The sequence below is a fragment of the Conger conger genome, chromosome 14 (genome assembly GCF_963514075.1).
Source record: "Conger conger chromosome 14, fConCon1.1, whole genome shotgun sequence".
Taxonomy (NCBI): domain Eukaryota; kingdom Metazoa; phylum Chordata; class Actinopteri; order Anguilliformes; family Congridae; genus Conger; species Conger conger.
The window spans coordinates 19,009,987-19,025,591 of record NC_083773.1 but is presented as its reverse complement, the minus strand read 5'-3'; the positions used below and the strand labels follow the sequence as shown (position 1 = coordinate 19,025,591).

General features: G+C 46.0%; 1 protein-coding gene across 3 annotated transcripts in view; it reads right to left on the bottom strand.

Moving 5' to 3' along the window:
- Positions 1–15,605, bottom strand: part of atp2b4 (ATPase plasma membrane Ca2+ transporting 4) — a 106,373-nt gene that overhangs the window by 19,877 nt on the left and 70,891 nt on the right. For all 3 annotated transcript variants that reach the window (XM_061219264.1, XM_061219261.1, XM_061219263.1), the window contains 9 exons: positions 13,954–14,195; positions 12,863–13,097; positions 9,292–9,471; positions 8,368–8,455; positions 7,151–7,257; positions 3,983–4,174; positions 3,205–3,418; positions 2,350–2,561; positions 1,925–2,032 (listed from right to left, as the gene is read on the bottom strand). In XM_061219264.1, coding sequence (XP_061075248.1) covers positions 1,925–2,032; positions 2,350–2,561; positions 3,205–3,418; positions 3,983–4,174; positions 7,151–7,257; positions 8,368–8,455; positions 9,292–9,471; positions 12,863–13,097; positions 13,954–14,195 — 1,578 coding nt within the window. The remainder of the gene's footprint in view (positions 1–1,924; positions 2,033–2,349; positions 2,562–3,204; positions 3,419–3,982; positions 4,175–7,150; positions 7,258–8,367; positions 8,456–9,291; positions 9,472–12,862; positions 13,098–13,953; positions 14,196–15,605) is intronic.

Below are 15,605 nucleotides of genomic sequence, written 5' to 3'. Positions count from 1 at the left end.
GCGTTGTTTATATATATTTTTCGCCTCAGCGAACGTCAGACAATGTAAAACTTTTTTCTGTTCACCACGAACACTAGCTAACGCTCGTCAACATTTTAATACTTTGCTCTGCTCACCGCCAATGTCAGCTAACAGCTTAAAAAGGCAGTGCGTGGCTGCTGACGGGTGATGGTGAGAACAAAAGTTGACAATCATTTGGCTGTCATAATGCACTTTAACCAATATTTGTTATTCTCATTATTTAAAAAAACACACATAAGCAGCTAATCAGCTAGCTGGCATTGTTAGACCAATGTTGCTTCTATTTGTATTAAAAAGGCGTTGGTGGAAGATTATAACTGGAGTGAATGTTCAGCATGTTGAAGACACTTCAGGAGGGTCTGCACCGCAACACCCAATACTGGTGGCACAATGGCACGATGGTTAACGGTGTTGCCTCGCAAGGAGGTGGTCCTTAGCGCACTTGTCACTGGGTTTGATCTGCACTTTATTGTACGTCGCTCTGGAAAAGAGCGTCTGCTAAATGCTTGTACTGCAATGTAATATAAGGGAATGGAATCGTGCTTAACCCAGGTCCTCTCTGTGTGGAGTTTGCATGTTCTCCCTGTGTTTGTGAGGGTTTCCTCTGGGTGCGCCGGTTTCCTCCCACAGCCCAAACACATGCAGCCCAGGGACTACAGAAGAAAAGCCTTCCTGGCTAACCATAAACATCTATTTTTACTAATGTATTATAATAGGATGGGTGGATTAAGTAATGTGAAAACAGAGTGACTTTCCTGTTCCCATGATATCGTAGTGCTGGGGAGAGCTGTTAGCATTTGGATTAAATCATTCAATCCCACCTCCCGGTTTAAAGAGAACGACGACGAACGCTGATGTTATTGTTTAAGACAGTGATCCTGTTGTGAATTCGAGCGCATATTCAGAGAGCTGTTATATGCACAGACATAGATCAGTAAGCTGCCTCCACTGTCTTTGTCATCCAGAATAATGTTGAGAGCAGCTCTCCCAGGTGCCGGGAGGTTTTCCCTTTATTGACATCGGTGTGTACCGCGGCTCAGCGTGCCGCAGAGAAGAGGAGCGCGGAGGATTTCTGGGTAATGTCAGCGGCGGGGTAACTGCATTCAGGTTCACGGCGGGAGCAGCCTCCGGGGCTTATGGGAAGGTTTGCTCACTTTCAGCTCCGCGCCTCGCCTGAGCGTCGCACCTTCGCACGAACGGCGGGTCCGCACGGGGGAGCGGATTGGGCGTTGGCGGAGTGCGGGGCCGCGGTGGGACTGGCGTGCAGAGTTTGGCATCCCCCAGGGGCTCAGAAAATATGGGACGTGCCGCTTTTTCATCCGCGGTGAAAAAAAAAAAAAAACTCATTACCGCCAAAGCTCCAGCGGTGGAGGCTTCTTTTGTTTGAGAACGGGTTTTGCGGTGGCAACCGCACGCGCCGGTACCCAGGCAACATCCTGCTGCCTCCCACGACTCCCGCTGGCTTGGAAGCGAGTCTGAAACGCTCCCTCTCTCTCCCCCTCTCTTTCTCTGCACATCAGAGCAGAGGAATTATAGTTACAGACCTTTTTAAAAGGTGCGGAAATCACACCTCCCTTCGGAAGATGTCTATGGTGCAGCGACATACGCTTAAAAGAGCCTGATACTCTTCTCCAACAGCTCACAATGGAGAGAAGCAGGCCTTCTTCACAACGGTATAAATAAACTTGTGTGATTATAGCTTTACGCTATTAAAATAGAAATGGCAACAAGCAGGATCGCACGACGCAAGCTTTGTCCTGACAACCGTTCACCACCTCGTTTTAGAAAAAGAACAAAAAAAACTGTCGCTGGAGAGTGTCATTTTGCCTTGGAGATAGCATATGTGTCCCACAATGCCGAGCGGTGTTTCATGAATAATGGAAAGCTGTAATATCGTTCTCACCTGTCCCCAGAGCAGCTCCCCCACACCAATAAAGATGCACCACAGCCATTGGTCGATGGTGAGGGCAGTGCAGGAGAACGGCTTCCCTCCAAACTGTACAATAATAATCTGAAACGCACAGATGCCACACACAACAACAAAGGCTTCGTTATGAAACAGAACTCACCACCTGCTCAAACTCAAAATGACATCAACCACATCAATCGACATACACACATTATCTATCAGCGTCTCATATAAATAAGGTTAAAGGGACTACAATGTGGGATATTTTCAGAAATGTATATCTTGTTACTTAAATATTCTTAGAAATAGAATTTTCTTGGATCCAGAATGTCACATTTTTACTATGTATCGACTCATTTTGCATGCAGTAAACGGACCGGAATGCGATCGTGCGGACACGGGGAAGTACAGGTAGGTACCTGCAGGGCGAACGTTCCGAGGACCACGCTGCAGAAGATGGGGTTGCGGTAGATGCCCTCGAAGACGTTCCTCTCGCCGTGGATCTTGCGGGCGTTGATCTCGTTGAAGAGCTGCATCATGACGAAGACGTTGAAGACGATGGTGTAGTGTTCAGTGGGGGGCGAGTGAAGGGGCACGTTGCGGCCGCTGTCGATGTCGAAGAACTTCTCCCCTGTGAACAGCGAACAAGTCCAGAGAGACGCTCAACCATGCGCATGTGGACTCCGCTACACTGTTGCCATGGTAATGTAGGAGAATGCCCTATATGTAAAAACATGTTGATGAATGCCAGAATATGCAGGACAGTTATGAATAGCTATTGATGCCAAGCGTATAATTTGATTTGAAGGATGGCTTGACAGCCTGAGTTCAGTCTCCTCCCAATGGCGGCCACCCACTGAGTGGCTGTAGTTACTGAGCTTGTGTGTGTAATATTGAACATCTGAAAAGTTAAACGTTTGAAAGTTTCTGATCTGCCATCACATTACGGCAATGGTAACCAACCCTGATCCTGGAGATCTACCCTCCTGTATGTTTTCACTCCAACAAAGCACACCTCATTCAACAGCTATAGATCTTGTTGTGCTGCTGATTAGTAGAGTCAGGTATACAGAAACAGAGATTGGTTACCACAGCATTACATCATTCTTATATTCATACATTAGTGCATCCGTGAGTGGATGTGGTTAAATCCAACGTCCACAGCGACACAGCACAGCAAAGACACCATTGGCAGCCATTTTGAGTAGCTGGAATGTGGAGGATCATGGGAAGAGAGCCAAGCTGACGGTCATTAGTGCCAGACCCTTCCTCACCAGCGAAGAGCAGGGTGAAGATGATGGTGAGCTGGTACACCGCGTGGCCCAGGATGTTCTTCATCATGGTGCGGGAGATGAGTGGCTTGTTGCGGCCGTAGGGTTTGCGGAGCAGCAGGGATTCGGTCGGGGGTTCGGTTGCCAGAGCCAGAGAGGCCAAGGTGTCCATGATCAGGTTCACCCACAGCATCTGTACGGCCTTCAGGGGGGAATCCTGCGAGAAAGGCAACCCAACGGGCACAGCATGCATGAGCATGTTCTTCCACAAGGGGGCACTCAAGCAATTTACAATCAAGGGTGCTATGTAAGAGTGGTGTTTCCCAATGGTGACAGGCAACCCAATAGTGTAGCATGTATGAGGTTCTTTGATGTATGTTGTTCTTTAGCATTGCAAACCCAAACCAGCCCTGGAGCAATGCCATGGTCAACCTCATGGGTTTGCTGGACAAGATTAGGACAGGGTTTGTTGCCAGACCGTATTTAGCAGATTTAGCAGGATGAGCCACATGGAAGAACTCATATTCTTTTGATGCTTACTCACTCGCTTGCTAACTAAGTAACTAACTGACTAACTGACTAACTCACTCACTCACTAATAGTGAGCTAGTTATTGAGTGAACTTGCTAGCTAGCCTCACTCACTCACTCATATTTAGCAGCCTGAAAATTCTCCACATGGGGGAGCTATTGGCACTCAAGAGCTGAAATAAAAGGGTGCCAAATGTTGTTGTTATGAAAAGGGGCGTTTTCACTGGATCTTGGAGATGCCTGCACAGTACCTGGGTGATGCAGGCTCCGGTGAAGGCTACGATGACCGCCACCACGTTAACAGTCAGCTGGAACTGCAGGAACTTGGAGATGCTGTCGTAGACGTTGCGACCCCACATCACCGCCTTGACGATGCTGGTGAAGTTGTCGTCAGTCAGGATGATGTCAGACGCTTCCTTGGCTACGTCTGTTCCAGCAATACCCTGGAGAGAGACGGAGAGAGAAAGACAGGGATGTACACGGTTACTATGCAACTACAATGACAGCTACAGCATTCCTTCAGCTGTGGCCATTCAGAAATAATGCAGAGAATATTATATGCAGCCCATTCCAGATTAAAACAGAAACAGGTCAAAATCTTTTAGCAGCTCAATGAGACCTAGGTTAGGGTTGGAGTACAGGACTGTAGATTATGTTCTCTTTATGTTCTCATGTAGTTTTTTCATTAAATATCTAAATTGGTTAATTTTATAGTATGTATTTATTTCTTTTTTGGTGCAGCCAAGTAGTCACTGCACATCAGTCCAAAGCAGGGATAGGCTCTGGAGTGCTGGAACAGCTTCTATCCCTTTTTAAATGCAAACTCTTAATCACCTAATTGGATCTATTATCACTGCACTGTTATTGCAGAGCACTGTTGCTGGTATTGACCTTCTTGCTTTTTCACAAGCTTTCCAATATTTTCATCATCCGATACTCAGCGCCACAGCAACCGGCTGGGGGTCTCCAATACTATTATCTTCTCTCACAACACCATCTTGTCCCAGGCGGCCATTTGCTCCCAGACCGACAGCGTGTTCGGTGGGGTCCCTCGATTAAACTATTATCGAGGGACTCAGCTTTTCTCCATCGTGAGAGACCTCCATTAACCTTTATAAGACTGTGGCTCATCCAAGCACAGGGGTGCCCATCCTCCAAGCTCACACCTTGGCTGAATCAGGACCAATTCCGTTCCCACAGAAGCAATGGCTGATAGAGGCACAGCCTGAACCTGGAAATGAGTTCTGTGGAGTATAGTCCTGCAGCCTCTTCCATCTTCTGCAAAACCTGGGCTTCTTTCACTTACTAAGATATGCTATCTTTCAATCCCCTTCTTGATGCATTTGTCCGTTTCTTTTACTCTGAAATATGCATTATATCATACATTGTATGCAATACAATACTGATGTTAGCTTTCCTTCCCACAATCTGCGCTATGCTCATTGTTGTCATCTCCCTCTGTATTGAAAAAAGGCAATAACAGAAGAGTCGCCCACTTGAAGCCACACACCTGGTTATCATTGCTGTTTTCGCACAGACCACCTTTGTTAATATTGCTTTTGTTGCTCTATCATATTTTCATTACAGTGTTATTGTAACTCAATGTGACAGGCTCCTGCCGTGGGTCTTAACCTCTCTCAGAGGAACTTCTGTCCCGCATAACGTAGCGCACTACGTCAGGCTAGCATACCGTACTGTGTAGCGTACCATGCCAGGCTAGCATATCGTGCCGGGTAGTGTAGCATACCATGCAAAGTTAGCATATTGTAACACGTAGCAAAGCATACCGGGCCAGGTTGGGAGTGCTCTGTACTGTTCTTTTCAAGAGCAGTGTGAGCCCAGCTCACCGGACTAAGGCGACTATGAGTAACAGATTTTAGTCAAACTAGGAATCCTGCCTGTATGACCCCTGTGGTGGGGCTTCAGGGCTCAGAACAGGACACTGTGGTCTGTCTCCAGAGGATCAGCTCAGGAGTAATTTTTCATCAGCAAATTCATGCACTAATTCTGAAAATATTCAGTAATAATTTAGTAATGCAGATCTAGTCACATTTAAATAATCACAAAAAACAAATCGTAATCACAAAAACCCACGTTGTTTTGCCTGTTTTTTTAACCTTTAAGAAATTGGCAATGAATAAGGATGAATTATATATTTTATTTCCACTAATGCACTCCCTCTTTCCACCCACACGACAGACCTCCAGATAACATGAGCCAAATGCGCCAAAATACATTATTAATGCCAGTTTAGACATTATTAATGCCAGCTAACTACATGGTCCAATTCAACATCCAAATCTCTCTTTCACACATTCAATTATTATTATTTTTTAAGTCAACTAAAAACTGATGGAATCATCCCATGTGGTCAAAATTCAATCTACTTTCTTTGTGTTAATGTTTTAATGGGATCACACTATATAACGACAGTCCTGTGGTGGAATACATTGCTATTCACAGGAGGATACCCGTGACCTCATTTAAGGTTGGCACGGCCACGCGTGCCTTTAGGGACCGTAGTTTATTTTGGAGGCGACTGAAACTAGCACAAAAAGAGCTGTGAAATCTGGCTCGGGGAAATCATTACAGCCTGGGCCTTCACACAAGGAATGACAAGGTGTGAGTTGTGAGTTTGCATGTATAGAACCAGAACCAGAACAAGAACCTGGGACAAATATGTCATTGTTTTGGATTCAAATACTTTTCTGCGCTTTACTGCGCTTGTCTGGTGTATTGGAACCTATGAAATACTGTCCAAAAGTGCAAACCCTGCCTTCGGATTGGCTCAATTGCACCAGGCAAGATCAATCGAGCACAGAAAAGTATTTGAATCCAAAACAATTTTGTATTTGACCAAGGTCCGTGGTGCATATAGCTAATGTAATATTCATTCATCCATTTATTTTTGGGTAGGATTTATTACTTGGTACAAATTAGATCTGGACCACTCGTACACATATATTCATGTTCATATGTGTGATGGCATGAATAGACACTTTAATAGATAGAAAAATAAGATACTTTGCTATCCAATCAAATCTAATCTTTAGGACATTAGCAAAAATGAATACAAATACAAATCTGGCATACCTTCATGGTAAAACCTTAATGTGAATTTGATATTAATCGGGGCAAAGTGATTGCTCTGAAGATATATAAAGACCTGCGATTACCCATAAAAACATGAGATGATGGCACATTTGGTTTTATTAGAGGATTTGGCCAACAGTTCCACACTGAGAAGAGATTGCCGGTTTAGACATAACCTTTGCTGAGAGCATAGATAATTGCTACCTGAGATGACCTTTTTTCCTCAAAAATCTTAAAATTGGCCCCAATCTATTTGCCAGTCTATGAAGGCAGCCTTAATTCGAGGAGATAACGGACATGGGCACATCGGCGGAATGTTCTGTTACCATAGCGAATCCGACGTCGGCCTTTTTGAGCGCGGGTCCGTCGTTTGTTCCATCTCCTGTCACAGCCACCACCTGCCTCGTTTCCCCCACCGTGCTATCGATGATTCCTGAAAGGCAGAAGGCAGAACTTAAAAACCAAACCAGCCACACAAGACAAGCACGAGTCACAACTAAGGCCTCAGACAAACCACAAGTTGGGGAGGTGCTCATTTCTTTACTGAATCATTTCTGTACAAATCAATTGAGTACATTACATTACATTAATGGCATTTGGCAGACGCTCTTATCCAGAGCGACGTACAACAAAGTGCATACCCATAACCAGGATTAAGGTTGATTCCTTCTCCCCCTCTCCCTCTCTTTCTCCCTCACTCTCCCTCCCTCCCTAACTCTCCATCACTCTCCCTCCCCCTCCCTCTCTCCATCTCTCTCTCTCCATCTCTCTCTCTCTCTCTCTCTCTCTCTCTCTCTCTCTCTCTCTCTCTCTCTCTCTCTCTCTCGAGTGTTTCTTGGACTGAGTCCTGCTTCCATATTCATGGCCCCCACACCTGCTCCTGCCCCTCCCCCTGCAGGAACCAGACTAAGATGAAAAAGCCGGGGCTTTGAAGAGCTGCAGGGGCCCCGGGGCCCCCAGGCCCCCCACGCGTGAGCACACATGAAAGGGAACACAAATTTCAGAGGAAAAGAAACAAAAAGCACAAGTGGGGTGCCTGGGACTGAAGACTGAAGATGTGGCATCCATGATGGATGTGATAGTGGAGTCATACTGGCCCAGATGACATGAAAAATGACCTCGCTAATGCTGCTTTATCTGGTCCACAGAGCCCAAATAAACCTCCAGTCTCATACAGTTCATTTAATTCGCTCTACGACAAGAAATAGAGAGGAAACTGCCTGCTCCACCAATTCTGAATTAATTAAGTAATATAGGACAGATAGTCTTTTCATTCCTACATTTCCCTCACTTAAACTTGACTAAAAATCTTATCTGTATTACTTTCTTAATAAATAAGACCGAAATATTTGATTCATTACAAGATTTGTCAAAGGGGTAAGAAAATGTCACTTGTCCCACAAACTGTAGAGTTACAAGCTAATATTTATACAAGCTAAGCAAGCGTATATATACAAAAAATATTTTTAGTCTCATTACAAGACTAAAACCTTGCTAAGACAGATGTTTTTTTTTTGTTGCAGTGTTCAGAGACGTTCCCCACCTTTCACCAGTGTGTGCTTATCGGTGGGGGAAGACCGCGCCAGCACCCTCAGTTTGGGCCAGAGCTTGTCCAGACGTTCCTGCTCCACCTGGGAGGAAGAGAGAGCAGTGCTGATGCCTAATTGTTCTGAATCCAAATGCTTTTCCGTGCTCTAATGATCTTGTCTGGTACCAGAAGGCTGTTTTGCATTTTTTGAGAGCATCGCATTGGTTCCAATACGCCAGACAAGCTCAGTAAAGCGTAGAAATGTAATTGAATAAAAGAAAAGCGACCCAGGTCTGGTATGCACAATAGGGGCATAGAAGTACATTGATCCGGTTTGATGTACCAGTTCCAACGTCAATGATCTGATCCAATTGACACATGCAAAAATACATCTGTATGAGCCATAGAAAAATACTGATTTATGTTCTCTAGAAACACTGCCAACATTATTGTTTACATTTTAGACTCGCCCTCATCATACTCATAAATACCTAGTAAAGTGCTCACTGAATGTATATCCAGTTATTAAGATGGGAACATAAGAATAGCTTTTTGCACTCTCAACCTCATTTTCGTTGTACTTGTACACTGTAACAGGATTGTGTTAGCTGCGTCATGTATATTGATCTTTTCTCACTACATTGGATTGTTTTGAATTGTATCTTAGCAAAATTTGTGATATTGCCAAATATCGAACCGTTGACGCAAGAATCAAAATCATATCCTATCGTGGTGAAGCCTGAGGCTTACAACTCTCCTGCACAACCACTGCTGCTGTAAGGGCAGGGGGAATTCTGGGTAGGGAATTATAAATAGCAAGCTGAAGACCAGAACCATGGAAGAGAGGAATGCACCTTTAAAAATCATGTAATATAGTGAAAGGTTCTGGTGTATGTTAACCCAGTGAGCACATTAAAGGGGTCCCCCATCCTCTCTCACCTCCCCCTTGTCGTTGCGGATGTGACGGTTGAACTCTTTGCCCTCGAGACACAGGAAGTCCTCCCCAGGAAGGAGAATTCCACACTTGGTGGCGATGGCGCGAGCTGTGTTGATGTTGTCGCCGGTAACCATCCTCACCGTGATCCCCGCCCTCTGGCACTTTGAGATGGCCTCCGGTACCTGCCAATATGGAGAGAGGTCGTCATTTCAGTGTTCATCTGGATATACCGCCATGGTGCTGTAGGTGCTAGCAGTACACTTATCATCTTGATATCTGATATGAGTCGGCAAAATAAATAAATAAATAAATAAATAAATAAATAGATTTGTAGCCAAATTACACATTTAAAGCAAGCCCATACAGGTGGATCATTGTTGTTTTGTAATTGTTTAATTTAATATTTCTTATATTTTTAACTATGCTGCTTTGTGAGATAGGCACAGAGGTTTGCTATTCTTTTGACATCAGTACATAATTATCTGTGATTGCACGATGGTACTGACATCATACAAAATGATCTATGGACAGAAATATCTTGTTCTAGAAGCCGTTAGAGCGCTACCTGGTTCAAGAGGCCTAAACAGTGCGATCTGATTATAGAAGCCACAACGGTGCTACCTGGTTCTAGAAGCCAATATTGAATTAGTTTTACATGATCAAGGACTGGTGTTTCAGTTAAGTACCCGCTTCAGTAACACACAGTAACACAAAACAAACAGTAACATAAACGAAGCTCAAATGTTTTACTCAATAGAAAAAAATGAGATTCTAAGTCCAACAAATGGACACAGTGTCATGACACACACTACAAGAGTGCCTGTTAACACAGCAGCAGTCTACCTCAAATGAACTGTAGTCTTTTTCATTCCAGTAGAGCTCAGACTTTAATATGGCTGCCTCTGCAGCAGAAGAAAGTGGCAGAACTTGTACAGCAGAACAGTCCTTTGGAGAATACAGCAGAGGAAGCTCAGCGAATACAAATGAAAACAGAGCAGTGCATATCTAAAGAATGTTAAATGAGCTTCATCTCCAGCCAGAGGAAACCGCGGAGAGCTCTGACTGAGCGATAGTACCACTTTAGAAGAAGCAGTATCATGAGGTTCACAAGTCTTCCCCAATGAACAGATCTTCAGGTCCAAGGCTACTGAGAACAAGCATGTTGAAATGCACGGGTGTCCCTAGGGGTTGTCCGTGACCTTTACTTCACTTTATAACCAAGATTATTTATTCTTATTATGTTAATCATTAATATATGCTGAAAAGCCAAAAGAATATGTCTGTATTTTTATGATGATTCCTCTGCTAGAAATGCCTGGATACGGTCTTAAATGAATGCCCGTTGAAGATATTTTCATTACTCCCAGCATGCACCGCAGCCTGCCTCTCTGCTCGGTCAGACATAGGCTGACTCTTTGACCGAAAGGGGGAGTGGGCCAGAGGGGATCCGGATGGAGTGGGGTTCTAGATATGTGTAATTATCCACACTGTGCACAGTGATGAATCACAACTCATTACTCCTGATCAGCTTATTTATTTATAGATCATGTGAAACTTCCCAACGCACCGCAGACAGACTGGGGAGAACGGGCGAGATAAACAAGCTTGCCGCCCACAACTGGAAACGACAGCCTCACCCGTACCTCCACAGCCTGTTTCACTCTGGGAGTTCAAATCTCCATTTCAGCCATTACCATGACCTCCAAGTCAACCTCGCCGCTAAGCCTCCGTTCGACGTGTGCACTTCACTGCCAATCAAACAGGGCAAGTCAAGTCTTCCACTTCTGCTGTTTTTCCCATTAAAGAAGTGCTCCTCTTGACAGTTGCTCGTTGCTATTGGGATTTGTATGCCAAGTGACTTGAGAGACGGTGACACACAGAGACATTTGCTAATGGGTACGGAACTTATAAATAGTGCAACACTGGGCCGGTTTTTGCTTTAATTGGTCTTGCTCCCTACTGGGAATCGCCTCAGATTCACCCTCCAGCTACAAGCCTGCTTCTCTCAGCCGTTTATTCATTTCCTGACATTCATAAACACCAGTGTGAACCAGTGACATAATTACGTGACCCACATCACTCCGAGAACTTCTCGCTGAACTAATGTCAGAAGCGCGATCATAGCTCGGCCTTTCTGTCCTGCTACGGCCCTGAGGCAGCCGCTAGGGTCAAAGGTTATGATGTGAATAGGGCCTTTACCAAGGGCCAGAGGCTGTTGGCTGGAGCCAAGAGCATCCAATTACCTCACAGAGCTGGACAGAAGCCGAGGTCCCAAGGGTTGTAACAGTTATAGTACTTTCAGGCACTGCAGTCGGACTAGAACAACGTCGGGCTGGAGTAAGATATATGAATTTCACCCAACCATGGCGTCTGGCTTTAAACTCATCAGATACTGACGCTTCAGTACTGGCTGGCAGTGGAAGAGATGTTCACAGCTGAATAATCCCAAAGAAAGCACTGAAAGACTACAGGAAGAACATTTCATTGTCCCGTTTCTGAAGAACCAGACAGTTTCTTTCATAGCTGTCTATACTGCAGCGGAACATTGGAAATTGGAACAATCTCTCCACAGAACTAAAGTCGGTTGCATCAGAAAACAATTTTAAAGTGGCCTTGAAAAGATGTCTTCTAAGTCGTATGCAGCCTGTCTTCGTAGCTTTTTATGAACCAAGAGAGCATAAAACACAATCCACTTGGCTGTCGGCTGTACACTGTATGTCATCTGTTGTATGTTTATTTATTCTTTTTAGTCTTTAGGATGACAATAGAAATACGCCATTTCGTTTTTTATGCTCAATGATTTTAAATGTAATGACAACAGTGCAGAATTATATGAATTTTAAAATGGAAAATTCATTCATTCATTCTGACCTAAATGGAAATAAGCCATTTTGGCTTCATTGTGTTTTTTATGCTCAATGATTTTAAATGTCATGCCTGCAGTGCAGAATTATATGAATTTTAAAATAGTCACATTCATTCATTCAGACCTTCATTCAGTCCTGTATTACAGAGATTTCCAGGCTGTATCAGTTCTCCCCCCTCTCTCTCACCCCTCAGTGGGGGCCCTGGCTCTCTCTCACCCCTCAGTGGGGACCCTGGCTCTCTCTCACCCCTCAGTGGGGGCCCTGGCTCTCTCTCACCCCTCAGTGGGGGCCCTGGCTCTCTCTCACCCCTCAGTGGGGGCCCTGGCTCTCTCTCACCCCTCAGTGGGGGCCCTGGCTCTCTCACCCCTCAGTGGGGGCCCTGGCTCTCTCACCCCTCAGTGGGGGCCCTGGCTCTCTCTCACCCCTCAGTGGGGGCCCTGGCTCTCTCTCACCCCTCAGTGGGGGCCCTGGCTCTCTCACCCCTCAGTGGGGGCCCTGGCTCTCTCACCCCTCAGTGGGGGCCCTGGCTCTCTCTCACCCCTCAGTGGGGGCCCTGGCTCTCTCACCCCTCAGTGGGGGCCCTGGCTCTCTCACCCCTCAGTGGGGGCCCTGGCTCTCTCACCCCTCAGTGGGGGCCCTGGCTCTCTCACCCCTCAGTGGGGGCCCTGGCTCTCTCACCCCTCAGTGGAGGCCCTCACTCTCTCACCTCCGGTCGGACAGGGTCCTCGATGCCCACCACGGCCAGGCAGGTGAGGTCAGTCAGGATCTCGCTCTCCTGGTCCCAGTCAGGCTCAGGCTTGGCGGGGAACTCGCGCATGGCCAGGCAGATGGTGCGCAGTCCTTCACAGGCCATGGGCTCGATCACCTTCCGCACCATCTCGTCCCGGTCTTTGGGGTGGAACACCCGGGCCTGCCCGGACCCGTCCAGGATCCGGGAACACCTGCAGAACAGGAAGCGGAGCAGGGGAGAGGTGAGAGAGGGAAGACTTTTCCGGAAGCCATTTTCTCCATGGGGTTACTGGCGCACAGTAAATCCTGCTTTTTTGGCCTGCCAAAAACCATCCATCTACCTGGCTAAGAACATCTGGGGATATTCTGTGCTTTTCCCCCAGCAATTTCTATTGAATTTTTAGAGATTGATTGATTGACTGATTGACTGACTGTCTGACTGTCTGTCTGAACAACCAATACTTATTGATTTAATAACAGCACAGCTGACAGGGTAGAAAAGGGAAAAGGTAACAGAGGAAGAAAATGGCTGTACCAACAGGGGGAAATCCTTGAGCAGGGATTCTCAAAGACTGGTTTCTACCCTCCCTGTACATGGGTACATGGGAAGACAGTCTGGCCAATCAGTAGCATTAATTGTAAGGAAACTAGCCGGGAGAAAAAAAAAAAAAGGGGTTAGGGTATGGGGGGGTCAGGGTTGGGGGCAGTGGGTGAGTAGGTTGAGGGGATAGGGGTTAGGGTTTGGGGGGATATAGGTTAGGTTTGGGGGGGTTAGGGGTTAGGGTTTGGGGTTAGGGTTTGGGGGGGTTAGGGGTTAGGGTTTGGGAGGATATGGGTTAGGGTTTGGGAGGATATGGGTTAGGGTTTGGGGGGGTTAGGGTTAGGGAGGATATGGGTTAGGTTTCGGGGGGTTAGGGGTTAGGGTTTGGGGTTAGGGTTTGGGGGGGTTAGGGGTTAGGGTTTGGGAGGATATGGGTTAGGGTTTGGGGGGGTTAGGGTTAGGGAGGATATGGGTTAGGTTTGGGGGGGGTTAGGGGTTAGGTTTGGGGGGATAGTAAGACGGCGTACTTGCGCAGGACGATCTCGGAGGCGCCCTTGCTGTACATGCGGAAGGACCCATCGGGGTTCTGCAGCACGGTGCTCATGCTCTTTCGGGAGGAGTTGAAGGTGTACACCTTGTACAGCTTCTCCTCGGGAACCTCGTCCCGCACCGGCTGGTAGTCCCGCTTCAGCTCCAGCACCAGACCCAGGAGAGAACACTCCGTCTTGTTCCCCACGTGGCGGGGCAGACCCCCCTCTCGCTCCGGGGGCTGTGGGGACAAGGTGGGACAGGTTAGCCCAAATCACAGCCAACCAAGGCACATTCTGCCACATCATAATATAACTATATACTAAATATATAAATATAATATAAATACTTGTTATTTAGCTGATTCTTTGATACAAAGTGACTTCAAGTTGATTCGACTAAGCAGGGGACAATCCCCCCCTGGAGTAATGTGGGGTTAAAGGCCTCACTCAAGGGCCCGACAGCTGTGCTACACCGGAGCTTAAACCACCAACCATCCGGGTCTCAGTCATGTACCTTATCCAATAGGCTACAGGCTGCCCCCTGTTATCAGTTATATGTGGCAATGTTGCACAGGGGTGCACAACTCCGGTCCTGGAGGGCCGGTCTGTGAGCAGATTTTTGTTCCAGCCAGTTATCCTATAGTTTTCAGACTCTAAAAACTATGCTGGTTCACTGTTGTACATGAGCACAGTAAAATATTTAGGATACACTAACAGTCAGAGGTGTTAGCTGAAACTTATATACAATAAGATATACTGAGCTAATGAAATAAGAGAAGAAGTATCTGTTTCAGAAAATGCTGAATCGGATTGCAGGACTGGTGCAGCAGCTCAAAGAGCTGCGAGCTTGATTCTCAGCTGTGGCTCAGCTATCCCACCCCACAACCAAGGTACTTAAAATTTTAAACCAGACCTGCTTCAGAACAAAGTCGTATTTTCATGAATACGAAAATTGTTCCATTATATGAGATTCAAGGGATTGAGATCAAGGTCAAAACTTGAATTTCAAGTATTTTAGAGTATTTGATGCAGTCTGAAGGTTTTCTGTAATCCCTTTAAACTGCCATTAGCTTCACATTCAATACTCAAATTATCACATTTATATTATTGCATAAATAAAGGCTGATTATCATATTTTTATTGAACAACTTTAGAATTGTCATTTTCGCATGAATATTGTGTGAAAGAGATGCTGATTACATATAAAAAATGCACTCATTCCTTCTCAGTAAGGCCATTTCATATGATATTCTACCATAAAAAGAGGACGAGGTAGAATGGTAAGACTGAACATTCCCGTCAAATGATTAAATGAAAGGAGCGCCGGTGATTTCTCCGGTCTGCCATACAGCCGATGGTTTTCTGCAGTCTGCTATTCAGCCGATGGTTTTCTGCGCTGTGCCATTCAGCCGATGGTTTTCTGCGCTGTGCCATTCAGCCGATGGTTTTCTGCGCTGTGCCATTCAGCCGATGGTTTTCTGCACTGTGCCATTCAGCCAATGGTTTTTTGCGCTGTGCCATTCAGCCGATGGTTTTCTGCGCTGTGCCATTCAGCCGATGGTTTTCTGCGCTGTGCCATTCAGCCGATGGTTTTCTGCGCTGTGCCATTCAGCCGATGGTTTTCTGCGCTGTGCCATTCAGCCGATGGT